We start from the raw sequence: 26,379 nt of genomic DNA on the forward strand, positions 1-26,379 counted from the left end.
TTGGGGCGATTACCCTGGAGGCAAAGTTTGACGGTATTAAAATTGTTGAATAAAATGTCAATGGGCCGTTCTTTTTAGGCGTATGAACAATGAAATACCTCCTATAATTCGCGCAGGTGGTACAAAACTAAACATGTTTAGTAAATAAAATGTATTATGAGTTTTAATTTTATGAAATCACAATCACATTATTCACACCAATTAATGTACACCACATTTAATCTTCACAACATTTGTTTATTTTATTTTTTGGAATTAGAAATACGAAAAAACTTCGAGGTCAAAATTACCCATAAAATGATAATATTTTCATCTGGTATCCCTAACATGATTGTTATGCAGCTAGATTAAGAAGAAGATTAAAAACGGCTGACCTCAGACTCGTCTGAGTAGCTGACATATTACCACAAACAACCTACGTAATTTGGACGGATAATTTTACAAATAATGTTTTGATAATTTGCGTAAATAATTGTGATGTTTTTATTGAAATCGTTTGATTCTACATTGCTTTGAGTGTAACGTAATTTTACGATGTTATTCTCACATATTGCGTTAAGAGGAAGGTGTAAAATACCGTACTTACGTGTGAAAGGTTACGTTCTCCTATTTTTGCTCAGAGCGCCTATTACAGCTGATTACAGAACAATTCACCATTATTTTATCAATTCAAAACGCTAACCATCACTATGTTTAATAAGAGAAAGCACAATTTCATAGAAAACAACAATAATTAAACAAGCAACGAACAAGCATGACATGTCACGTACTTATTTGTTTGCCACAATTTCGATTGTGGCAGCGGTGGAAAAGTGAAACTATGACAAAGACAAAAAGTAATATATTGCTCTCTGTCACTACTACTGAAAGATACATAAGACTATCCCGTTCGGTCATTTCGCCCCACCCCTCATGACCGATCCATGTTATACTAGATTCATGGTTCTTATGATTAGTGGGTGCTCTGTGTACGAGTAGCTGTGTGTAATCATTCACCTCAACTCCTGCCGATACCTATACCACAGGGCGGACACGCTATACATCAAAAATCACTTGCGTTTATATGTGTGAACAGCACGTCTGTACACGCGGGATAGTGTAAGTTGCTTAAAAATAGTACTGAGAGTACGCCAGAAGTCCGCCAGATTTCTGTCGCGAGGCGAGGTAATTCGAGTCGGGGCGGGGCGGTGCGTGGGCGTTCTGTATAATAATAATACTATTACTTATTCTGTGCCTATACTCTTAGTTTTAAAAAGTTGTAATTTATATATCAAACATACTGACAAAGTGGAAAAATAAAGTCTTAAAAGATCTGTTGCTTTGAAACAATTGTTCAAAATCATTTAGGTATTTAAAAGGCTTATTTCTCACAAAAATTCATGTTTGGTTAATGTAAACAAAGCTAGAATTGCAAAGTTAGCTTACGCATACTCTGCTATGAATATATGACGTTTTCAGTGGCACTCACATTTGGCCACTGCAAAACCTGTGAAGGGTTAGTTTAGGAGCTATATCTAACACCACAACATAGACGGGAAACTCTTCGGCTTGATGTCGAGGTGAATAGGTTCTGTTCGGGAAAGATAGACACGTCTTGTGGGCCGCCGGAGCGGGGAGTGCTGGAGAGGCGCCGTGTCGGTAGGTGGAGCTGGGGAACAAACATGGATTTAGTTTAGACAAAGAGGATATAATAAGATAGAGCGGTACTGTCATAGTAAATTTTGTAACCGCTGTAAATTCACTGCCATCTATCGACATACTGCCATCTGTCGGTCTACCCGCGCTTTTAGCTGCACTTGTGTTTTTCGTTACTGGTGTTATAAAAAGCGTACAATAATCGGGAATTAGTTTGTTTTAACTTAAAAGCCGTGACTTTCGTTAAATTGAATATTGAATTTCATGTAAAAGTGTTATCTACAACAGAAATTGTGTTTCTGTGGACTTATTTGATCAGATAAAAGTGAACTTCATAACCTTACAAAATAAACCCAAAAATGGCGTCTTGCATGCAGTGTACAAATCAATTACCTAAACCGGACAGTCAAAACCCAAAAATAGTATGTGGCGGATGCGATAGGTTGATATGTGTTAAGTGTAGTGGATTGCTTGTGACGGAATTAAGGGTAATCGCTCTTCAATCGCCGACATTGAAATATTTATGCCCTGACTGTGTCCTTGGAATACGTCAACTACCGGCTTTACGAAAGCAGGTAGATCAGCTGAAACACGAAAATTGAGGTTCTAAAAAAGAATCAAGGGCAACAGATTGGCTTAGAAAACATAATTAGTGAGTTGGAGGACCGTAATAGACGAAGTGCTAACGTCATTATGTTTGGCGTTCCGGAGATATCGTCGACCGGAGACCCCCCCATTGAAGCGCGAAAAAAACATGACCATGGGCTGGTGCAAGATATTTTGGAGGATTTACCTGAAACTGAAGCGCCCCTGGCTACCGTCAGGCTGGGCAAACCTCAGTCTGGTGACAAGCCACGCCCCCTCAAGGTGATTTTTGCGAACAGGTCCGCAGCGGTTAAGGTTCTAAAGAACAGAAACAACCTTCGGAACAAAAGTATTTCAGTGAAAAACGATTTAACCCCATACCAACGTGAGTACCTTAAGAATCTTCGCACTGAACTCGAAAACAGGATTGAGGCAGGTGAGTCTGACCTTATTATTAAATATTTGAATGGCAAACCTACCATTGTTAAAGCTCATCAAGGTAATCAGACGGGAAAAAACTAGGCAATGGTTTTATACAGTTACCTCTTTTCTACACGAACCTGGCATCCATAATGGCTAAACGAGACCTATTCTTATTAGAGATAGACAAATTGCAACCAGCTTTTATCATTATTACGGAAACACATTTGAAACCGTCAATCCACAGCAGCCTAATAAACATTCAAGGATATAATTTATTTCGACATGACAGGAGTACTGGCAGAGGGTGGGGAGGAGTAGTGATATACGTAGCAGATAAACACAATAATATCCCGATTCTTTCAGCATTACACTCAGAGTACAACAATCAGAGTAATGTTGAAGCACTTTGGGTAAATGTTACATATGGTAGGTTTAAGTTATTACTTGCGGGTGTTTACCGCCCCACGCACTATGCTTTTGAGGAAAGCGATAAAACCTTATTCGAAACAATTAAAAAAGCTACGACGACTTGTAAAGGAGCGCTTCTCATAGTAGGAGACTTTAATCTACCGGACATCAGTTGGCCATTATGTAAATTTGACGGTTACAATGTTTTACATGAAAAGTTCGTAGAAATCTTAGTCGATACTAATCTTGAACAGCTTGTGACGGAGCCTACGCGAAAAAGAAACAATGAAGAATCACTTTTGGATTTATTTCTTTGCAATGAAGAAAGCCTTTGCAGCAATGTAGTTCATCATCCGCCGATTGGTAAGAGTGACCATATGGTTTTGCTAACCACATTACAATTCCAGATCAACCATTCTCAGAGCATGCCAATGAAACAGCAACGTAAAGACTTTTTCCCCTCACTAGCTCGGAAAGTTGACGTTTATCCTTCAATACAAGCGGGGAAAAACGCGTTTTATCCTCTAGTGGGGAAAGTAATTTGACCTTGGATGGAGCGTGTTTAAGTAGCTTGACAGATAACAAAACGTAAAACGCTCATGATAATGGTTCGTTCGATATTAATTATCATTAAATAAATGGCTTGAGAATCTAATAAAAAATACCAAATTTAGCTTTATTTAATGATTTTAAGTCATAAACCTCAAAATTCCATAAGAAACGTTTGTTTTTTTTATAATGATGTTAAATATAATTCTGAACGCACAATTTGAGTCGATGCAATTTCAAAACGCATCGTTGACATTTCATACATCAGAAATGTCAACATTGTCAACAATTCTTTTACTTAAAACCTTTTCTCACCGACTCGCGTAAAAATACACAACTTCCAGAGTTTTCTGTTATAATATCGTAAAGAAATGAGTGATTTCAGTGATGAAGATGATCTAACGCCTGTGGATGTTGCACTTTCCTCGCTATAGTGAGGTGAAAAGTTTTGTGTTACACACGGGCGCAAATGTATTTTACTTCTCGTGTGTTGAAACACTCGCTACGCTCAGGATTCTATTTTAGAACCACTCGCTTCGCTCGTGGTTCACCTATAGAATCCTTTCGCTTGCTCGTGTTTCAATTCTACACTCGCGGGTAAAATACAACTTTGCACCCTTGTATAACAAATAACTATTTCAAAGCTGACTTTGATAAGATAAATTCGTTACTAACAGAATCAAATTTTAATATCAGGGATTGTTCTAATTGTCAATCTGCTTGGGCTCAACTCAAAAACAGAATTAACGATATTATAACAGAGGTAGTACCTTCAAAACGAAAGCTTAAAAAATCGAATATTAATAAACCATGGATTGGACAAGACATTATAAAGTTGACTAACCAGAAAGTGATGAAATGGAAATTATACCAACTTGACAAATCTGAAGAAAATTACAGGAATTACAGGAAATTAAACAATCAAATTGTTGACAAAGTGAGAAAAGCAAGGGTGGAATTTGAAAGGAATGTTGTGTTAAGCAGCCCTAAGCGCTTTTACAGCTATATAAGACAAAGCCTAACATCAAAGGTTTCAGTACCTCCGTCATTACGCGACGAGAGCGCAAACGTCATCGCGAATGATAGTAAAGAAGTAGCAAACATTTTCGCAACCCAGTTCAGGAAATCATTTGTTATGGAACCAGATACTGTACCAATACCCGCAGTGAGTACTACAAGAGTGCTGAAATCTTTAGAAGAAATTGAATTTACCCCTGCAGCGGTGGAAAAAGTGATAAACACCTTTAAAGACGAAACAGCTATGGGGCCAGACGGTATACCGGCAATATTCTTGAAGAAATGTAGTCATGTATTAGGTGAACAGCTGTCACATATAATGTCATTGTCTTTTACGTCGGGTACATTGCCTAATGATTGGAAGGAAGCCACCGTTACCCCCATATACAAAAAAGGCGACAAACTGACTGCAGCGAATTACAGACCAATAAGTCTAACGTGCATTGCCTGTAAAGTAATGGAAAAAATTATCGCTAAATGTATTAGACAATTTTTATCTGAAGAGCAAATCATAATTGAAGAACAACACGGTTTTATTCCTAGACGGTCAACGGTTACTAATCTACTGATTTGTCTCGATTACTGGACTAAGAACTGGAACGAACACCTCCCAACGGACGTGGTTTACTTAGATTACGAGAAAGCCTTCGACCGGGTACCTATAAAAAGGCTCATTAGTAAGCTGGAGCATTACGGGATCCGTGGAAGACTTCTGAACTGGATTCAAGACTTCTTAAGTGCAAGAAAAATGAAAATCAGAGTAGGGGAGGAGCTGTCTGAACCCATTGAGGTTCTTAGTGGTGTCCCACAAGGATCTGTCCTCGGTCCAATCCTTTTTGGGATTTTTGTCACCGATCTTAAGTCCATTGTCAAATCTAAACTGTCACTGTTTGCCGATGACACAAAAATAATGGGGAACCCTCTCATCTCGCATAATATCATTCAGGAAGACTTAGATCGAATTAGCGGGTGGACACAGGACTGGCTCATGTCACTTAATTCGAATAAATGTACCATTCTTCATATTGGGCCCACAAATCCTCAGCTTGCATATACCATGGGTACGCAGGTCCTAGAAGAAGTGAACTCACAAAGAGACCTTGGAGTCACTATAACAAGCAACCTGAAGTGGGATAAGCACATTCTGGAAATAACAAAAAGAGCCAACTCACTAGTATACCTTATACGGAAGACCTTCAAGACAATTGATAAAGCACTGTTTCTAAAACTATATAAGACGTACATAAGGCCTCTTCTGGAATATGCTTACCAAATTTGGAGTCCATACTTTCAGAAGGATATAACTTTACTTGAAAAGGTGCAACGCAGGTCAACTAAGATGGTATATGGATTACGTAATAAGCCATATGACCAAAGGCTTGCCAATCTTGGCTTGACAACCCTGGAGCGAAGAAGACAGCGTGGTGACCTAATTGAAACATTCAAGATCATACACGATCATTATGACTTACCTGAACTAAAGGACCTGTTTGTTATGAGCGAGAATAATCGTCTAAGAGGCCACAGCTTAAAGATTATTCGAGTTCCCAGCACAAGCAATCCTAGGAAGCACTTTCTATCAAACCGCGTCGTACGCGAGTGGAATAAATTACCAGAAGCAGTGATATGTGCTCCTTCAGTGAACACCTATAAAAACAGACTTGACAAACACTTAAAACAACTAACAAAATGAACACTAATAGACCTAATAGTAAAAAAAAACAAGTGCAGTGATATACACGCATCAGCTTTCAGCTGCTAGTGTATTAAACAATATAATAATAATATAATAATAATAATACTTTATTATCGGACTCCACCTCGGTACGAGATCTGCCCGCCACATCGCCGGATCCGGTGCCCGCACCCGACCTGGCACCGGGGGCGCCGCGGGTTGATTTTAATACCGACGATGGGGACTGTGCGAGTGTGAGTACTTCTGCTAATGAGCAAGTGAGGAGGACTTTGGAAGAGGCGATTACGCAGTATCGCGCCACAACCATCTCTAGGCCACGACTACCACGTCTGCCTATGAATAGACGCAATCTAGCGCTAGTGGGAGCCCTAAACGCTTTACTAGAGCCACATTTACGGACTAGTAAAGATTTAGAAGATACGCACTCGATCATGTACTGCGGAGCCATCGCGGCGTGCCGTGTTGCTCGAGTCAAGTTACCGGACGCTGAACGTGCACCTAGGACCGCCGGAGGTGTCCCTGCATGGCAAGCGCGGATCGAGCGACGTATCAGCTCGTTTAGGACTCTCATTGCAAAGTTGATCTGCTTTAGGGGGGGCAACAATCGCCCCCGAGTAATGCGCTTTGTGAACCAGGCGTTCGCGGGGACGGATGTCAGGCCCCGCGACTACATGGCCAATGTCACAGAGCGCATCGACTTTCTAAAGCAGAAAGTCTATGCATGGGCAAACCGTATTCGCCGCTACAGAGAGCGTGTGGATCGATTCCAGCAGAATCGTCTCTTTCAAAGTGACCAAAGGAAGGTATACCGAAGGTGGGAGGAAGCCGATCCTCGTGTGTCCGACATGCGGTTGCCGGATGCTACTGCCATGACTGATTTCTGGCGTAGCATCTGGTCAGTGCCTGTTGAACACACGGAGGGCCGTTGGATAGACGTTGTCGAACGTGAGTGCGAGAACATCGAACCTATGGGTGCTATTACCATCAGCCCCGACGATGTAAGTTGTGCCATCCTTACGGCCCAGAACTGGAAAAGTCCTGGACCGGACGGATTGCACAACTTCTGGCTAAAATGGTTTCGATGCTCGCACGAACGGTTGGCAACGCAGTTCCAACAAGCCCTAGAGCTCGGTTCCCTCCCACCTTCCCTAACAACTGGTGTGACCTTCCTGCTCTACAAGTCCGGTAGTACCACGGAAGCGAAGAACTACAGACCCATCACGTGCTTGCCTACACTCTACAAGCTCCTTACATCCATTTTGAGAGCAAAAATCAACGCGCACATTGTCGCTAACAACATTTTGGCGTCCGCTCAAAATGGATGTAGGGTTGGGTCCCGTGGTACTAAAGAGCTCCTCCTCATAGACATGACCATATGCCAGCAAGTTCGGCGGAACAGGGGGGGCCTCTCGGCCGCCTGGATTGACTATAAGAAGGCCTATGATTCGGTGCCTCACTCATGGCTGAGAAGGGTATTGGAGCTGTATAAACTTGATGCAGCTTTAATATCCTTCCTAAGTGTATGAGGCAGTGGATCACAGTCCTTCGTCAACCAGGAGGTGGGGATGACCGCCCTGGCCCGCAGGACTTTATAAGGATCGAGCGAGGAATATTTCAGGGTGACAGTCTGAGTCCCCTGTGGTTCTGCCTAGCTCTGAATCCCCTCAGCACCCTGCTGAAGGATTCAGGGTTAGGTTGCCAGCTTCGGAGAGAGGGTGAAGTCATTTCTCACCTTCTGTACATGGATGACCTCAAGCTATTTGCGCCAAATAACCAAGACTTGATGGTGCTATTGAAAACCACAGAAGTTTTCAGTACCGCCATCAGAATGGAGTTTGGTGTCGATAAGTGTGCGGTTATGCATGTACAGCTGGGGGAGGTTGTAAATTCAACAAATTTACAACTTTCTGAGACAATGTCTTTCAGATCTATCTCTGAATCAGAAACCTATAAATACCTTGGTATGTCACAGTCGTTGGGTATTGAGGGCGAGGGTATTAGACGGTCGGTGAAGGAGCGCTTTTTCAGTCGGCTCACAAAAGTCCTTAACAGTCTTTTGTCAGGAGGCAATAAAGTGCGCGCCTTCAACGCCTGGGTAAGCCCATACTCATATACTCCTTTGGCATACTAAGGTGGACTCAGACCGAGCTGGACGCCCTGGATCGGAGGGTCCGTCTACTACTCACCACACACCGTATGCTACACCCACGCTCGTCAGTTATGAGATTGTACATCTCACGGAAGTGTGGAGGTCGAGGCTTCCTTAACGCCAAAGATCTCCACAACCGCGAGGTGTGCAATCTCAGGAATTATTTCCTTAACAACGAGTGTGGGATGCATCGTGATGTGGTGGCAGTGGACAGGCACTTCACGCCGCTCTCCTTGGCAAACGAGAACTGGCACAAACCTGTGGTACAAAGTGCTGCGGGCCGCAAGGCGGTATGGGAGAGTAAGGTGCTACACGGGCGGTTCTACAAGGCCCTCACGGGACCCGATGTAGACCTGCTCGCGTCGGTGAACTGGTTACGATTCGGGGACCTCTTCGGAGAAACCGAGGGTTTTGCCTGTGCAATTGCGGACGAAGTTATGATGACGAACAACTATCGGAAATATATCCTGAAGGACGGTACGGTCGACATTTGTCGGGCATGCCGCCGTCCCGGAGAGTCACTCAGGCATATCATTTCCGGTTGTTCTCATCTTGCTAACGGCGAGTACTTGCACAGACATAATCTCGTAGCCAGGATTATTCACCAGCAGCTTGCTCTTCTATACGGCCTTGTGGACTGCGAAGTACCGTACTACAAGTATTTACCTGTGCCAGTTCTCGAGAATGGTCGTGCCACGCTCTATTGGGATCGATCTATCATCACTGACAGGACTATTGTAGCCAATAAGCCTGACATTGTGATAATAGATCGATCGCAGCGCCGGGCCGTGCTCGTCGACATCACCATCCCCCATGATGAGAATCTCGTGAAAGCCGAGAAGGACAAGTCCAGTAAGTACCTAGACTTGGCTCACGAGATAACCGCCATGTGGGATGTTGATTCGACGATCATTGTCCCGATAGTCGTTTCAGCGAACGGTCTCATAGCGAAGAGTCTCGACCAACACCTTGAGAGACTCTCGCTAGGTGGTTGGATCAAGGGTCAGATGCAGAAGGCGGTTATCTTGGACACGGCGCGGATAGTCCGCCGGTTCCTCTCTCTGCGGCCCTGACCACCGGCAGCTTGGGCCTTGCCCCGCTGCCGGCGGTACCCTAGGTTAGGTTTTTTATAATGTGTTTATATATTTTTTGTAATGTTTTATAAGTGTTTTTGTATTTTACTTTTATATCCATATTATAAAAACCTAGCCTAAGATGAAAGATAAATAAAGAGAATAATACTTTAAAACTAAAAATGAAGATTTATAAAAATACGTTAAAATGTATTTAAATATGGATAAATTATTTTTTTATTTGCATTAGTTATTTTTATATGATTTTGACCCATGTTCTTTTACTGATATGCGATAAAATTATAAAAACCAAACGAAATCGTCAACGCCCTTTATACGAGAGTAGGCCAAAACTAGTGGCGCCCTCTGATCGAGAATCAAATTTTCGTGATTTTCGAGGCACTTTTTTTCCTTAGACTGTATCCATCTATCACGGAGTTATATCTATCTTTGGTTTAGACTACACTGTTAAATTTGGGCAAAGAGAATCAAGTAGACATAGAGTGCTCACTCCATACATCAGTTTTGTTACCAAAAAGATCACTTGTGTCGCGAGTGAAGAAAAGTGTATTGCTCAACAATTTACAACAAATATTATTTATAAGCAGGAGTTGAAAATAGAGTTCCAGTTAATCCGGTTATAATATTAGCTGTAAATCGATGAGCATTAGATTTTTCATTCGTCGCGACATCTATTGTCGAGTAGCAGTACTGATAATTCCGCTACTTGACGCTAGATGTCGACTACGAAAATAATTGTCTAGTTGGTAACAAAACTCCTATGTCTACTTAATTCTCTTTGATTTGCGTAATTTTTTTGGCAGATTTCTTCTTGGGATTGCCGGAGTAAGAGTATTGATTGTAACTAGTGTAAGAGTGATTGATTTTCCCCAACTTACTAATACTACTTCTCTCAATCTTCAGCGGGTCCTTAGGCGATGGCGACCTCTTCTCGGTGACGCTGGAGCGCGCCACGACGATGGGCCTGGACTCACATCTTGGGCTGAGTAACGGGTCTTCTTGAGATTGCCGGAGTTTTGAGAGTCTGTGTGCATTAATAAGATTGTAAGCAGGGTAAAAAGCGATGGTTTTCTTGCTCAATACAAAAATCAACCTTACGTGGATACGATATAAGGTCGATAATTATTTATTAAACCGCGGAAAGTTCTCAAATATTTCAATTATCGCTCTCTACTGTACAAGTGTAGCATATACCATAGAGTATGCATATACACTGGTTGCGACATCTGTTGTGGAGTAGCAGAACTTCAGTATGTACCTACGTAGCAGTAGCAGTTTGAATATTTAACGCTAGATGGCACTAGGTACAAAAGTAATGCGCGTTGTGTAATTGCGACAATGTTTCCTTAAATATAAAGTTCAAATACCTACTACCTAATTATTTCTTTTCTTTCTTCTTTTCTTGATGGACTTGAGGGCGGTGTTGCCCGTAGCCAATGTCACGTAAAAGGGGAGGAACAAAATAAATGCTCTTAGAGCACGACGCTGTTCGGTGGTTGTTGTAGTTGTCTCGTAAAACCGATAGCTGGATTTTACGAGAAGCACGTGGACTACCGGCCGTTGACTCCAAAATGGTGGTTAAACACGCTTTGAGATTAATTCTCCATTCACTGCACACTACCACATTAGATTATTGTATAATAAAGCTATCGATATTACACTTTAAACAATATTAATGAGCAAAAAACAAAGTAATTAATCACGAGGCTACTATCAAGATGGCGTTCGAACCGGAAGTCACCTAATTATTTGTTATTTCCTGATGATGTGTGATAAGTAGTGTTATTTCCTGTTTTGATTTTCTTTTTTGCAAAAAATGGTTTACTACTACTTTCTCTCACCTGCGGAACGTGCCATATTTGAGGTGGGTAGGTGTCGGGTCCTGCAGGCGTCGACGAGTGTCCACCGTCGTCGAGGATGTGGCATCACGTTTTTTGTTTCTGGTGCTGATTATAACTGGTATATTACATACTTACACAGGTATTATTAGGCATAGACTAATAATACATAAACGTCTAGTCAGGCCAAGATAACTCTGCAGCGATTTTGATAGCACAGTATGTGCAAGTGACATATTAGAATAGAATAGAATACATTTATTAACGTCACATGATGGTAGGTTATATATTAAGAGAGTGTGTAAAAGGAGGGAGCGGACGAAAAAGGGACCTCCCTTAGCGTAATGCCACGGCTAGCCGCAGCGCAGATTTTCGGTAGGGACCTATTAAACGTCTAACTTCTATCAAGCGGTACTATCATAGTAAATTGTGTAGCCACAGTAAATTCACTGCCATTTATCGACACACGATTAAAACTAAAAATGAAAATGTATAAAAATACCATAAAATGTATTTAAATATGGATAAATGTTTTTTTTTTGCATTGATTTTTATATGATTTTGACCCATGTTCTTTCACTGATATGCGTTAAGATTGTTTAATAACAAACGAAACCGTCAACGCCATCTATTTGAGAGTAGGCCAAAGGTAGTGGCGCCATCTGTTGGAGAATCAAATTTTCTTGATTTTCGAGGCACGTTTTTTCCTTAGACTTTATTCATCTATTACGGAGTTATATCTATCTTTGCTTGTATGAAATTATGACGTTTAAAATAACACTTGCACAGTCGGTCCTAATAAAATCGCTGTAGAGTTAACTTGGTCTGACTCTAATCCCCTTGACATGCCTGTAATCAAAATACTGCTTATTTTCGTAGTCGACATCTAGCATCAAGTAGTGGAATTTCCAGTACCGCTACTTGACACTAGACGTCACGAGTGTCGCGAGAACAATTTTCAACTAATATTATACTGGAACTCTATTTTCAACTCCTTACGCTTGTAATTTGACTACATAGTATAAGGAGGCCCAAGACCGAGAGAGGTGGAAAATTCTGGAAGCGGCCTTAACCTTATAACTCTCATAAGAGGGTTCTGGTGTGATCTTTCATTCTTTACATATTAATTAGCTGTAACATTTATATTAACTTATCATTGTGAATAATAATTTTATTTTTAATAATTGAGTGACTTATAAAATGTATTTATTTTACCAATAAAGATCTGTATATCTGTAATTAGGTTTCCTAGAAGAGAAATGCGAAATCATTTTAAGAACTCATCTAATTTATTCTGCCGTGTTCTATTTATTTACGGTTCGGATTTACTTGTGTACGGATTATCGAGGCCCTACTGTATGACTCTCCCCCTCCCCTTGACTATCAGCCATATCAACTGTTCTCATCCTCCCTCTAGCTCTGCTGGCAATGCCCATAATCCATCTGTCTCGGTTATTTGTGTCATTTTCAAGCAAAAGGTATACTTTTTATGTGCAATAAAGTTTAAATTAAATCAATAAGCTTGCCATAAGGACACTGACAGGTTTTTTGTATAAAGACACAAGCAATTTTCGTCATTATGGTAAGCGACAACATAGAGTAACTTATACTAGAGCAGTACTGTCATAGTAAATTTTGTAACCCCAGTAAATTCACGGCCATCCGTCGACACACTTTAAAACTAAAAATGAAGATTTATAAAAATACGATAAAATGTATTTAAATATGGATAAATGATTTTTTTTATTTGCATTAATTATTTTTATGATTTTGATGTTCCTTCACTGATATGCGTTAAAATTGTTAAATAACAAACGAAACCGTCAACGCCATCTATACGACAGTAGGCCAATGCTAGTAGCGCCCCCTGAACGAGAATCAAATTTTCTTGATTTTCGAGGCACTTTTTTCCTTAGACTGTATCCATCTATTACGGAGTTATATCTATCTTTGGCGACAATGTGGTACCTTTTGATTGAAAACGTCACATTTCATTTCATAAGTCTTATGTTGCTACACTGTGTTACATTTTAACATTTTAAGCAGTCAATTTACTTACTCAGCACTGGTCGAACCATTATTTATTACCGTTTGGTCATTTGACGGTTCAGGTATTTCAGGTATAAGTGTTTTATTGCTACGCCAAGCCACAATTCTTCTGAAATCATCATATTCATTGTTAAAATAAACTCGACCCGCAATATAAAATTATAGTACTGAACTACTTGTGTGGGTAATAATCAGAGGACAAATTATCGCAAAAATAAATATGGTATGGAATAGGATAAAAAAAATTTAACAATTTTGAACTGCAGTTTTGAGTATAATCTGGAAATTTTATTCAAAAATACTGTACACAATACGAGTTTAATAAATCTTGTCCTATTTTGAGATTTTGATTTGTCCGACCTATGGTAAAAATCATGGCCACAAGGACAACAAATAGTTTCAGTGGTTAATAAGTTATTTGTCAAAAGTTTAATTTTTCGATGCAAGCTTTTATCACCGACTGTTCTTTTCTTACAATAGACAATTATTTTTGTGATGTATTATAAATAGTAAATTATGTGTTAGATATAAGTAGTAAATTGCTTCACCCTATCCGGGTTCATGTACCATAGTAATAAGTCCTAGACATAATGCGTTGTACATGACTACAATAAACGAATTATAAGAAACCCAAACACACACAATTAGGTTATGTTGTTTCATCACCGAACTCCCATAGCCACTTCCTGTCTCCATCTTCAGATCAGCTCAATCCATACTAAAATTATAAATGCGAAAGTCTGTCTGTCTGTGTGTTACCTTTTCACGCTTAAACCGCTGAACCAATTTAGTTGAAATTTGACATAGAGATAGTTTGAGTCCCGGAGAAGGACATAGGATAGTTTTTATCCCGAAAATCATCCCTTATGAAAATGAAAAGCGGGGTGGAATTGAGATAATTAATGAATGCCTGCTAATATGTGTGCATAATATGCTCAAATTGAATGATTGCCATAAGAATTTTTCCAGGCGCTATACTTACTTTAGCTGCTGTTACTAAGTTCACGCAGACGAAGTCGCGGGCAAAAGCTAGTGGTGCCATAATTGGATTGTCAACACTTACATATGTGTGTGTGAAGTTTCAGCTTGAATAATGGGAAGTGGGTCTAATTTTAGCTTGCAAGATGTGATACAAACATAGTTACATACATACATTGCAAGTTAAATAAAAGCTGGTAAAATAAGCACCATTACAAAACTAATAACATTGCAGGAAACCGTTGGATACAGACAGTACAAGATTAGACATTGTGCTGCTAATTAGAAATTGTCCACTGCTGTGGACAATTTTTGTAGGATTATAATAATAGCTAAAATTGAAGAGGATTAAAATCTTCTTGAGCAGTGGTGTCAGAGCCGGCGTAATAGCTTTTATTTGACGTTCAAGCGCATAGTAATATAATATGCCTACTTGGAAAATAAACTGTGTTTATACGTTGATAATAATGACGAAGTATCATAGAGTAGTATGCTTTAATATAGACTGTGAAATACATACGACTTGGTGCCATAATGGTGTAGTAGGGCAGCTTGAACTTGGCGCTGTTTTCTTTTTCCGCCTGACCACCCATGTTTTATATACGCTGCTTTGTTAGTTCTCCCCATAGCGTTATTCGTTATGACGAACTAGGTACATTACAAGTTGACCTTCGAAAGGCTCGTGATATTCTTAACAAATCGCCTGATATGAAGGCAACAAATGCAACAATATCTAAGCTTTTGATTATCTTATCCCTTCTTCTTCTTCTTCTTCTTTTAAAATTATGGCTTCAGCCCAGTGGGACTATTTCGCCAGTATCAAGGTATTGAGAGGTTTACAAACGACAAAAATTGTACGGTTGTACAAGACAGTGTACGGTGATTTGTTAGCTCTTGTAAATCGATAGCTAGACTTTACAAGAAGCACGTGGACTACCGGCCGTTGACTCCAAGATGGTGGTTAAACGCGCTTCAAAATTAATTCTCCATTCACTGCACACTACCACATTAGTTTACTGTATAATAAGCTATCGATATTACACTTTAAACAATATTAATAAGCAAAAAACAAAGTAATTAATCACGATGCTAACTATCAAGATGGCGCTCGAACCGGAAGTCCTATCTTATCCCTCCATCAAGTACTTTTGATGAGATGAGTCGATGAGATGAGATGACATTGACAATTGACATTTAAGGCCTGTCCAGACGGGGACAATTTTGATCACATTTTGATAGAATAGGGAGCGTGCATAAACTGTAGGGGGCAGCACAGGAGACGTCAGATTTTTGGCGCGAGGCGTAAATGTGTAGTTTATGCTTCCAAAGTAGCCCACAAGATGGCAGCACTTGCTTTGGCGTGACGTGTCAATGTACATGTGATGTACATGTTTATGGTTCCGATTCAGGCCACAAGATGGCAGACCCTCCAACGCGCACGGTCCCTATTGTCCGATCAAATCAGGCCGTGCGGACGCAAACGCCAAATTTGGCCCGCCGGGCGCCGAATTTGACTGTCGATTATGATCGACGTTATTTGCGTTTGAGGGCATTTTTTTTTAAATTAAGAGCGCACAAATATCACCATAAATTTAAATTTGGTAAAAGTGGCCAAAATGGCGTTTTATTATCCTAAAAAATTAAATAAATTAAAAATTCCCTTGTACTACTTAGTTTTTGACACATACCGTGAGATGGCGTTGTGGTATTATGCGTAGCGTACGCATGCTTTTGCTTACAGTTTCCCGATGCGTACGCAACTTCATACAAGCAAATACAAGCGAGCGATTTCTCAATATAAAATGCGGATGCGGCTCGAAGCTGTTAGATGTGATTCCATCGTAACTAGGAGTTTTTCAGAGGCCATCCGCAGCAGAACCGAAGTAACCGAAAAATTATATATGTTAAATAAACTCGACCCGCAATATAAAATTATAGTACTGAACTACTTGTGTAGGTAATAATCAGGGGACAAATTATCAAAAATAAATATGGTATGGAATAGGATAAAAAAAATTGAACAATTTTGAACTGCAGTTTTGAGTATAATCTGAAATTTTATTCAAAAATCCATAATACGAGTTTAATAAATCTTGTCCTATTTTGAAAAAAAAAATTAATGAATGATGATATAAATGATCTTTGATGGTTTTGCGATGATTTGTCTGACCTATGGTAAAAATCATGGCCACAAGGACAACAAATAGTTTTAGTGGTTAATAAACATCAAACATTTATTCAGCTAATAGGCCACAGGGGCCCTTTTACATGTAAATTTTTACAAGCAATACAAAACCAAAATTTACAAAAAACAATTACAAATATGGAATCAATAAAATATTAGATAATAAGTTATTTGTCATTAAATTTTTGATGCAAGCTTTTATCACAGACTGTTCTTTTCTTACAATAGGCAACTCAAGGAGGCAATTATTTTTGTGATGTATTATAAATATTAAGATTTGATTATTTTTACTGTAAATTATATATGTTAGATATAAGTAGTAAATTGCGTCACCCTATCCAGGTTCATGTACCATAGTAATAAGTCCTAGACATAATGCATTGTACATGACTGCAATAAACGAATTATAACAAACCCAAACACACACAACTAGGTTATGTTGTTTCATCACAGAACTACCATAGCCACTTCCTGTCTCCATCTTCAGATCAGCTCAATGGTGCCATAATACTGGATTGTCAACAGTTACATATGTGTGTGTGAAGTTTCAGCTTGAATAATGGGAAGTGGGTCTAATTTTAGCTTGCAAGATGTGATACAAACATAGTTACATACATATATTGCAAGTTAAATAAAAGCTGGTAAAATAAGCACCATTACAAAACTAATAACATTGCAGGAAACCGTTGGATACAGACAGTACAAGATTAGACATTGTGCAGCAGCGGACAATTTTTGTAGAATTATAATATTAATAATAGCTAAAATTGAAGAGGATTAAAATCTTCTTGAGCAGTTAAGAAATATGTAAATACTACCCAAAAATGTACCATGGAAGCAAGAAATAAATGAATACTGAATACTGAATACTGGTGTCGGAGCCGGCGTAACAGCTTTATTAAATTTGACATTCAAGCGCATAGTAATATGCCTACTTGGAAAATAAACGGTAAATGGCGTAACAGCTTTATTAAATTTGACATTCAAGCGCATAGTAATATGCCTACTTGGAAAATAAACGGTAAATGGCGTAACAGCTTTATTAAATTTGACATTCAAGCGCATAGTAATATGCCTACTTGGAAAATAAACGGTAAATGTTTATACGTTGATGATAATGACGAAGTATCATAGAGTAGTATGCTTTAATATAGACTGGCGAAACTAGGAGGGGCAGAGGGGGCAGGTGCTCCGGGCGCCATCCAAGGGGGGGCGCCAAAATGGGCAAAAGGCAGCAGCAGGGAAACTTTTGCCAGTCATCAGGGGGGGGCAAATTTGGTGACTGCCCTGGGCGCCATATCAAGTTATATATCCTCTAGCTACGCCCCTAAATACAGACAGTGAAATACATACGACTTGGTGCCATGATGGTGTAGTAGGGCAGCTTGAACTTGGCGCGGATTTTTTTTTCCGCCTGACCACCGATGTTTTTTATACGCTGCTTTGCTAGTATTCCCCATAGCGTTATGGTTATTCGCTATGAACGAACTAGGTACAAGTTGACCTTCAAAAGGCTCGTGACACTAACACATGTGGATTCTTAACATTAACAAATCGCCTGATATGAAGGCAACAAATGCAACAATATCAAACAATATCTAAACTTTTGATTATCTTATCCCTCCACGCTTTTGATGAGTTAATGTCGTTGATGAGATGACATTGACAATTTGACAATTGACATTTAAGGCTGTCCAGACGGGGACAATTTCGATCACATTTTGATAGAATTGTCCGATCAAATCAGGCCGTGCGGATGAATTTGGGGGCATTTTTTTTAATTTAGAGCGCACAAATATCACCATAAATTTAAATTTGGTAAAAGTGGCCAAAATGGCGTTTTATTACCCTAAAAATTTAATATAGTTGGTCAAGCAGATCCTGTCAGTAGAAAAAGGCGGCATATTTAAAAAATGTAGGCGCGAAGGGTTATCGTCCCATAGAAAATTTGAATTTCGCGCCTTTTCTACTGACAAGATTTACTTGACCAACTATAAATAAAAAAATCCCTTGTACTACTTAGTTTTTGACGCAATTTACAACTAATATTACAAGCGGAAGAACTAATATTAATATTACAATATTACAAAATAGAGTTCCGATTACATAAAATATATATTAGCACAGAATAAATAATACAGAAAGGACACTTCCTACAAAACCGAAATTTGACAGCGATTCAGACGGGCTACCGCGAAAACCGAAATTCGCAAATTGCGGGGATCTTTCTCTTTTACTCCAATGAAGGCGTAATTAGAGTGACAGAGAAAAATGCCCGCAATTTGCGAACTTCGATTTTCTCCGTTATAGCCCAGGGACGAATCATGCTGTCCCTTTTTAATGTATGGCACTAATTATCCCTTTTGGCTATTTAGGGTTGTCAAAATTCAAGACATTCAAGTCATTATCTTATTTGTGGTCGTGCACGCAAAGGGACGTCAAGTTGTGCCAACCCCTAATAAGTTCTCGGAGCAATGCTGAGTCGAACGGAGCCGAGAATGCCCGAAAGGAGGAGTGTTGCCCCACTGATACTAGTTGAAAATTGTTCTATCTACTTTCTTTTATCAGAACTCACCATACTCCTATGGCTTTGTTATGTGATCCTTGCTTCAAGGAAGATTTAGAAGGCCGAGAAAAAGAAATAACACGAGGCACTGGAGTGGATTTTCTGTCAAACAATATTAAAGTTAATTAACTTTTAAATAATGAATTATGAGACAAAACCGTAAGCTACGTTTTTTTAAAACTGCACAAATTTTATTTCTGCTTATGCTTAGCATTTTTTTAGGGTTCTGTACCCAAAGGGTAAAAACGGGACCCTATTACTAAGACTCCGCTGTCCGCCTGTCCGTCTGTCCGACTGTCTGTCACCAGGCTGTATCTCATGAACCGTGATAGCTAGATAGTTGAAATTTTCACAGATGATGTATTTCTGTTGCCGCTATAACAACAAATACTAAAAAGTACGGAACCCTCGGTGCGCGAGTCCGACTCGCACTTGGCCGGTTTTTAAGGTTAGATATAGCCAACAAGATTGAATTACATAATTAATTCAATGCCAATTTGATGCCAATACAGGCAATGAACATACAAGTACATATCACAAAGTAGATGGTCCTGATGAAATGATGTAGATTTCAACTTCCATGAGTTCATTCGTTCAAACATAAAAAGATGTTCGGCCCGACCATCGGCCGAATATTCGGTATCCGGCCGCCGAATATTAGGCCGGCGGAACTATACCTACATTTCGGTTTTTCAGGTGCGCATAGTGTGCAGGTTTTGACCTGTTTCGTAGTGAGCGTTCGCGCGGACTCGTTTCTAGGTTCGAAATGAGTGCGCGTGCAAGTGTGGAATCTTTATTTTTTTTAAATAACAAACGAGTACGATTATGACCGTGACTGTTCCGTAAATTAAATTTGTTTACTCCGAAATCAAGCAGTTATTATCCGGTATCCGTCCGGATAGTAGGTCACTATCCGCCGAATATAAAATAAGGGCCGGATAGGACGAATACCGGATAGTAACCGAATATCGTGCATCTCTAATTATTATACTGTATAAGCAGTAGTTTTGTCCTTACTCTGTGGCTCCATGCGTAGAGCCCTTAGCCAGCTGCCATGACGACGGTAACTTTGAGAACTTGGACGGCTTGGAGAACGATACCCGCCGTTGCGGGGCTTCCGGTATGTGCTGGCTACGAATAAAAAAAAAAGATTAACTATAAACCGTAAAAACAAGACCCAAGTAACGCAAGGTTAACTTTTCAATTACTTAAGTATTGTCCATTGTACAATGTAAATTGTACCTAATGGCACTAATAGTTTAAGGAGCAGAATTTTTTTGTTAACGCCACATTTATTTTAACACAGTCCGGTAGATGTCATGACTAAACGTTAGCGTTAAAGGCTAACGCTAAGGTTAATTAATGTTAAATGACATTAAAGTTAATTTCATTTTAAAAGTGAAACCATTTTAGGACTAAAAGCAGTGGGGGGACACTCATCCTTTCGGTCAAACTCGGCTCCGTTCGGCTCAGCAACTCAGCATTGCACCGAGCAATTATAAGGGTTGGCACAACTTGAAGTCCCTTTGCGTGCACGACCACAGATAATGACTGGAATTTTGACAACCCTAAATAGCCGAAAGGGATAGTGCCATACATTAGAAAGGGACAGCATGAGTCGCCCTGAATCGCTGTCAAGCTTCGGTTTGTAGGGAGTGTCTTTTCTGTATGGTACTAGTACTTATTCTGTGACAAAGTTAGGGTCAGCAAAGCATACAATGAGCTATATTTTCAGCTGTGTTCATGTGAAATTACTACCTACAATGTTTATATGTATAGAGCCCTCCACACTCATGCGCGAATCACGGTGCGAAGCCACGAACGCGAGTCAGCGAACTAGACTCCACACTCGCGTTCACGGCTTCGCGCCGCGACCGCCGCGTAGTCTTGAGCGGGCTTATAATGGTAATGGTAAGCGAAATATCAATACAACTTACAAAATACTATTAGTCTTCTTGGTCTTTTGTTCGTTCATTTCAAATTATCTTCCTTATTTTTCATATTTTATTGTAAAATAATTAAATCAGTACTATTAAATTTTGATTGACATGTTTCAAATTCTGTCATAAACACCGGGTGAACTGGGGGAACCGGGTGATTCAAAATGCGTTCCGTTTCATGTATTTTATTTATATTAAGCTTCCTCCACACTCGTGCGTGAATCGTGGCGCGAAGCCGCGAATGCGAGTGTGGAGTCTAGTTCGCTAATCAGCGAAATCGACTACACACTCGCGTTCGCGGCTTCACGTCGCTTCGGTCGCGTACTCGCGTAGTCTGTAGCGAGCTTTTAATACCTGAAGTTCGTGTACAAAAATTTAAAAGGTTAGCAAACTTCTACTGTTCAAATCAAACACGGTTTTAACTCTGTTGTTGTTATTATTGTAACAATAGCGATTTATTACGTTGAAACAAGTTAATCTAATCAATTAATAAGTCGTTAGCTATACTATTTTTATTCGGTTTCGAGCTAACGTAATAATGTTGCTAGCATATTATGTTTCCCTACAATGTACATAAATATGTAACACAGTTTTTCCTGGAATGTAAATGAAGTTGAAGTTGTAAGGAATTATTATTTGTAATAAATTTATAAATAATAAATTTCTTTATTTCAATAACACAACTAAAAGTTACATTACTTATAAATAGGTAAGGATGGAGGTACATACATCAGTCTGATTTAGGTACGTAAATAAACTAATTTAGTTGTAAAGTTATACATTATGAGAAGAATGAGTCCTTTACTCCCCGTACTAGTTGAAACTGTATCACGGTGAAGTAAGATTCGTCACCCGCAAACATAATATTATTGCATAGGATTTATGTTAACAGTAGTTACAAAAGTGTAAGCAAAAATAAAATTTGAATCGTATACATTTATGAGACGAACAAATAATATCAGTTGACGGTATCTTGCATTATTTCTAGCATGCCGGCATCAGCACGTTGCAGCACCACAACAATTAAGGGCTTAATTAAAAAAAAAAAAAAACACTATGCACACCAGGTATAAATAATGTATGTACTGTGTGTGTGTGTGTGTGTGTGTGTGTGTGTGTGTGTGTGTGTGTGTGTGTGTGTGTGTGTATGTGTGTGTGTGTGTGTGTGTGTGTGTGGGTGTGGGTGTGTGTGTGTGTGTGTGGGTGTGTGTGTGTGTGTGTGTGTGTGTGTGTGTGTGTGTGTGCGCATATATATATACATATACATACATATGTGTGTGTGTGTGTGTATGTGTATGGATAGGTAGGTATGTGTTTTTCCATTTATTTTAATAATTTTTCTGTGTCTTCGTAGTTAAGGGTATTCAGAAACTTGTCTAATAGTCTTTTACACTCATATAAACTTAAGCTACAGTTTAGGGGCTAGATTTTTTTGAAACTTTCGTGCAAAAGCAGTCTTCGATGCGGGGATAGTATAGACAATGTCAAGTCTGCGGCGTGAAGTGGGGTGGTCAGGAAGGTTTTTATGTTGAGCTAGGATTAGGCCTTTTATAAATGATTGTCTTATTGTTAAAACCGACGTATCTTTATAAATGGACTGTGTCGGATATCTAAAGGGTTTAAACGTCATAACTTTGAGAACAACACGTTGAGCGAGCAGCACGTTGATTTATGGTTCATGTTTATTTGGATTAGGCATATCTAACGTTTATTTTTTAAATACCTAATTGCAGTCTACGTTAGGCTTTGTGCGTTTATACCTTATGTTTCTTTCTACGACAACAGTTAATAAGTGTTCGAAACGTAATCATAAGTTATCATGATGGCAAACAGGGCGAAAGAGGATCTATGGTGCGTCTCTTTAACATGTAATTCATTAAATTGTATGGTTTTGTAAACCTTTCCATTAATATAACACGTTTTAAGGTTACTTACATTGTTTGTGTCTATGTCACGTCTCACACAACAAGGTAAGGCTGAGTATATTATAACGTCTATAAACTACATTAGAACGGGCTTGCACGTTGTTATGCTGCGTTTAAAATGTATGTGCAATTAAGGACAAACGCAGGCAGTGTCGAATTTGATATTTAGATTTAAGTACTTTTCCTACGATAATCGTTTTTTGTATTCTGGTCGCCCTAAAATAATTACATTCAAGTATTTACCTGCTAATTACGCTACTGAATATGAAACTATTTAGGTTTCGTTAAAATATAACTAACCTTATAATTTACCTCAAAAGGTATATTTTTGAATATTTTGTAGTCGCATGTATGTTTGACATTCTATGTTTGTGTGAGTAACGAATAATGACGCGATGTATTTTTTTAATGTATTGTACTTTACGTGACTCGAAGAATGATTCGTGCGGCCTCGTGTTCTTTGCCGGTAAATATTAATTTATTCACCACGCCATAAGAATTAGTTTCTTAGACCGTAAAAAAGTACAATTAACCGTAACCCTTAGCTATCCCAGTAGCTTATTCCTCGATAAATCTAATAGGATAGCGAGAAAAGCGCATATAAAATCAAAAGGTCGTGTTGTTGTCTTGATCTAAAATTAATTTCTTGTAAGTGTGTGTGTAGCGAGGAGCAATTTGTGTTGTAGTGTGTGTAAACGTCAAAATTCTTGGAATCAGCAGTAGCGGACGTAAAGCCGCTCGATACAGGTAAATTCTAGGGATATTGCGTCCCTGGATTTCGTTCGTGATATTAGTTGGCCCCGGGAGCAACAGGTGCGCGAAGAAAAGCTCTAATAGTTCGTAGAAACCCTTTTTGATAACGTATCTCAGGTGATTTAAGTGTTGCGTAGTTACGAGTGTTGTTTTTTGCCAATGGTTTGTTGTTTTAATAAGCTCTTTGTTCTAAAGGTGTTGTTTAACATAATTTACCATCACGGGAGAAAGGTAGAACACCTCTGCTGCTAATTAGCTGCGGCTACTTGTACAAATAAAATAAAATAAAATCATTTTTCAAAGGCTGCATGATAACAAAAAATTGTTGCATAATTTTATTGTAATAAATGTTAACGCTTTTCTGCTGCGTGTATTTGTATTAAAACGCTGTTTTCCTTGTTGTAAATTATGTAATAGAGCATAATCATCAATGATTACTTGCATACATAGTATACATACTTTCCTAATTGATGAATAGGAAGGAACATTCAACTGCTTTATTTAAAATTCATCATTCATTTAGAAAACAACTCGTAATAACTTGTAGCGTATGTGACAGACAGACAAAAGGTACCACATTGTCGCTCGTCGATAAGGTCGGTAAGGTGGACCCTATGGTCAATTGAAGGTATATGGAAATAGCGCCTTATTGACAACCAACAATAAGTACCCTTTTGGTTGAAAATGGCACATATGTTTTGTCAATGGTATGCATATGGTGCACTAAAGTTAATCTTTATCCTTGTAAGACCCACTATACACAGTTTTCCTATTTTTAATTTGAACCTTGGTTCCTTTTGATTGCAACTAATATGTAGGTACAGGAATCTGCAGAGATAACCGACCCCCCTGCAAAAAGTTTCTATGCCAGGGATCAGTTATATCTGCAGTTTACTGTATCTTGTAATGAACATTGAGCGTTATGAGGTTTTTTTTATATGTACTGTAGAAATTTGTGACCATTCATAACAGGACAATCTTTACAATTTTTGATTGACAATGCAGTTAGAGTGGTCTTATCATAACTTGAGAGAATGAGGTCTCATTAAAAACTTATTATTAGTCTTCTGAGGAATTAATAAAAAAAAAAAAAAAAAAAACATTTATTTCGGACGATAATACAATCCATATTTCGTTAGTTGCAAATATACTTAAATTACTATGTTAGTACCTAAACTAAGATGTTAGTACTTAAACAAATATTTTTATGTAAATTCTTAAATTTTTTTTAAATTAAATATTATATTAAATTATATCATAATTCTATCCCTGCTAGCTGCTAGCTAATAGCTCTGATCCCATATATTTTGTATTGGATGAAAAATACAAAAATAAAATGTTCTGATATACTAATTTAGTTATGTGTTTTTGTTACAGGTTTACATGTATTAACTAAAGACTGAAGTTTGGGAAACAAACACTTTTGCAGTATTAATCGAGGGATACATTTGGTAAGCATTTATGTTATTTCTTTAACTCACTTAACTGAGGTATTTCCTTTGTGCTACGACATGGGATTCTTCAAGAAGCTGGTATTTAGGGTTCTCAAGGGTCGGCAATGCTTAAGTGGCTCCTGTGATGTTGCTTACGTCCATGGGCGATGATGACTGCTTCCCATCAGGCGGCTCGTCTGCTCGTTTGCTGACTATCACATAAAAAAAAAAACTATAACATGTAAGAATTAGATCAAGATCAAACAGCCCCATTATTTCCGCGTTACAGAGCATTTTGACTAAACGTTACCAATTTTCTGTTATAAATTTTCCTTTGTTAGCAAAAATTTATGATGAATGGAAAGATTTACCTGTGCATCACTGTGACAAATTGGATATGTACTCTTTGAACACGTGGGTGTCCTCGGTTGACACCAGGTCATGTATAATGGATAGCATTGATTATATTGATGTCCCTAAGCGGCATCAACAGAATGAGGCGTTGAGAAATTCTACACTGAGAGTGCTTACTGAGCAGTATGTCCAATTTCATAAAATATACACTGATGGTTCGAAGTGTGTACAAGGTGTTGGAGCAGCTCTGTTTGATCCTCAGTGCAATGTTTCACTCATGTGGAAGCTGCATGATGACGCGTGCGTTATGCGAGCTGAACTTGTAGCTATTAAAGAAGCCTTGTGTTATGCAAATAATCTAGCTAATAGTGCTCCAGTTGTAATACTATCTGACTCAAAGAGTGCACTTCAACACCTTAATCGTTGTGTTTATGGACAAAGAGGCATGCCTGTTGCATATGAAGCTCTACAGTTGATTCATGAGTTTATTTGTAAAGATAGAGTTGTTAAAATACAGTGGATTCCTTCCCACGTAGGGTTAGTAGGAAACGAGGCAGTAGATAAGCTTGCTAAAACCGCTGTAATGGATGGCTCTGTACTCGATTCTATACCATATTCAAGTGAAGTAATTCCCAGAATTAAAAAAAGATGTTTACAGAAATGGGAATACCATTTTGGAGAACAAGCTTTATCAAGGGGTGTTGGAATCTGGTACAGAACAATTCAAGATAGACCCTTGTGGATACCCTGGTTTGATTCTGCTAACCTCTCTAGAAAAGTGTTAGTCTCAGCTTTCCGAGTC

General features: G+C 38.9%; 2 protein-coding genes across 11 annotated transcripts in view; one reads left to right on the forward strand and one right to left on the reverse strand.

Annotated features, from left to right (window-relative positions):
- Positions 1–1,499: 1,499 nt before the first annotated feature.
- On the reverse strand, positions 1,500–21,218 carry LOC134753338 (uncharacterized). Of its 3 annotated transcripts, XM_063689202.1 has the most exons (6): positions 21,110–21,218; positions 20,190–20,303; positions 19,182–19,274; positions 11,398–11,502; positions 10,435–10,580; positions 1,500–1,648 (listed from the first exon to the last, which is right to left on the reverse strand). In XM_063689202.1, the coding sequence occupies exons 1-6, from the start codon at positions 21,145–21,147 to the stop codon at positions 1,515–1,517; spliced, it is 630 nt and encodes a 209-aa protein (XP_063545272.1). In that variant the 5' UTR covers positions 21,148–21,218; the 3' UTR covers positions 1,500–1,514. The 3 variants fall into 3 exon arrangements, with proteins under 3 accessions (XP_063545272.1, XP_063545273.1, XP_063545274.1); XM_063689203.1 differs by lacking the exons at positions 19,182–19,274; positions 20,190–20,303; positions 21,110–21,218 and adding exons at positions 13,454–13,552; positions 17,960–18,081; XM_063689204.1 differs by lacking the exons at positions 19,182–19,274; positions 20,190–20,303; positions 21,110–21,218 and adding exons at positions 13,454–13,552; positions 14,942–15,063.
- A 2,238-nt stretch (positions 21,219–23,456) lies between these two features.
- LOC134753319 (signal transducer and activator of transcription 5B) overlaps positions 23,457–26,379 on the forward strand; it is a 47,922-nt gene continuing 44,999 nt past the window's right edge. The window contains exons 1-2 of one of the 8 annotated variants that reach the window (XM_063689173.1): positions 23,457–23,503; positions 25,168–25,241. The gene's annotated coding sequence lies outside the window, so the exon portion shown is untranslated. The other 7 variants (XM_063689176.1, XM_063689178.1, XM_063689170.1 and 4 more) reach the window with 7 other exon arrangements.

Source organism: Cydia strobilella, chromosome 26 (assembly GCF_947568885.1).
Source record: "Cydia strobilella chromosome 26, ilCydStro3.1, whole genome shotgun sequence".
Taxonomy (NCBI): domain Eukaryota; kingdom Metazoa; phylum Arthropoda; class Insecta; order Lepidoptera; family Tortricidae; genus Cydia; species Cydia strobilella.

What these genes read in the sequence shown, in the direction of transcription:
- LOC134753338 (XM_063689202.1), bottom strand. Translation starts at nt 21,147, where the DNA reads ATGAACGAACAAAAGACCAAGAAGACTAATAGTATTTT. An exon ending in AACAAAGCCATAGGAGTATG is followed by an intron (nt 11,503 to 19,181) that starts GTGAGTTCTGAT and finishes AGTTATAATCAG; the next exon opens with CACCAGAAACAAAAAACGTG. An exon ending in AAATATGGCACGTTCCGCAG is followed by an intron (nt 10,581 to 11,397) that starts GTGAGAGAAAGT and finishes TAATGCACACAG; the next exon opens with ACTCTCAAAACTCCGGCAAT.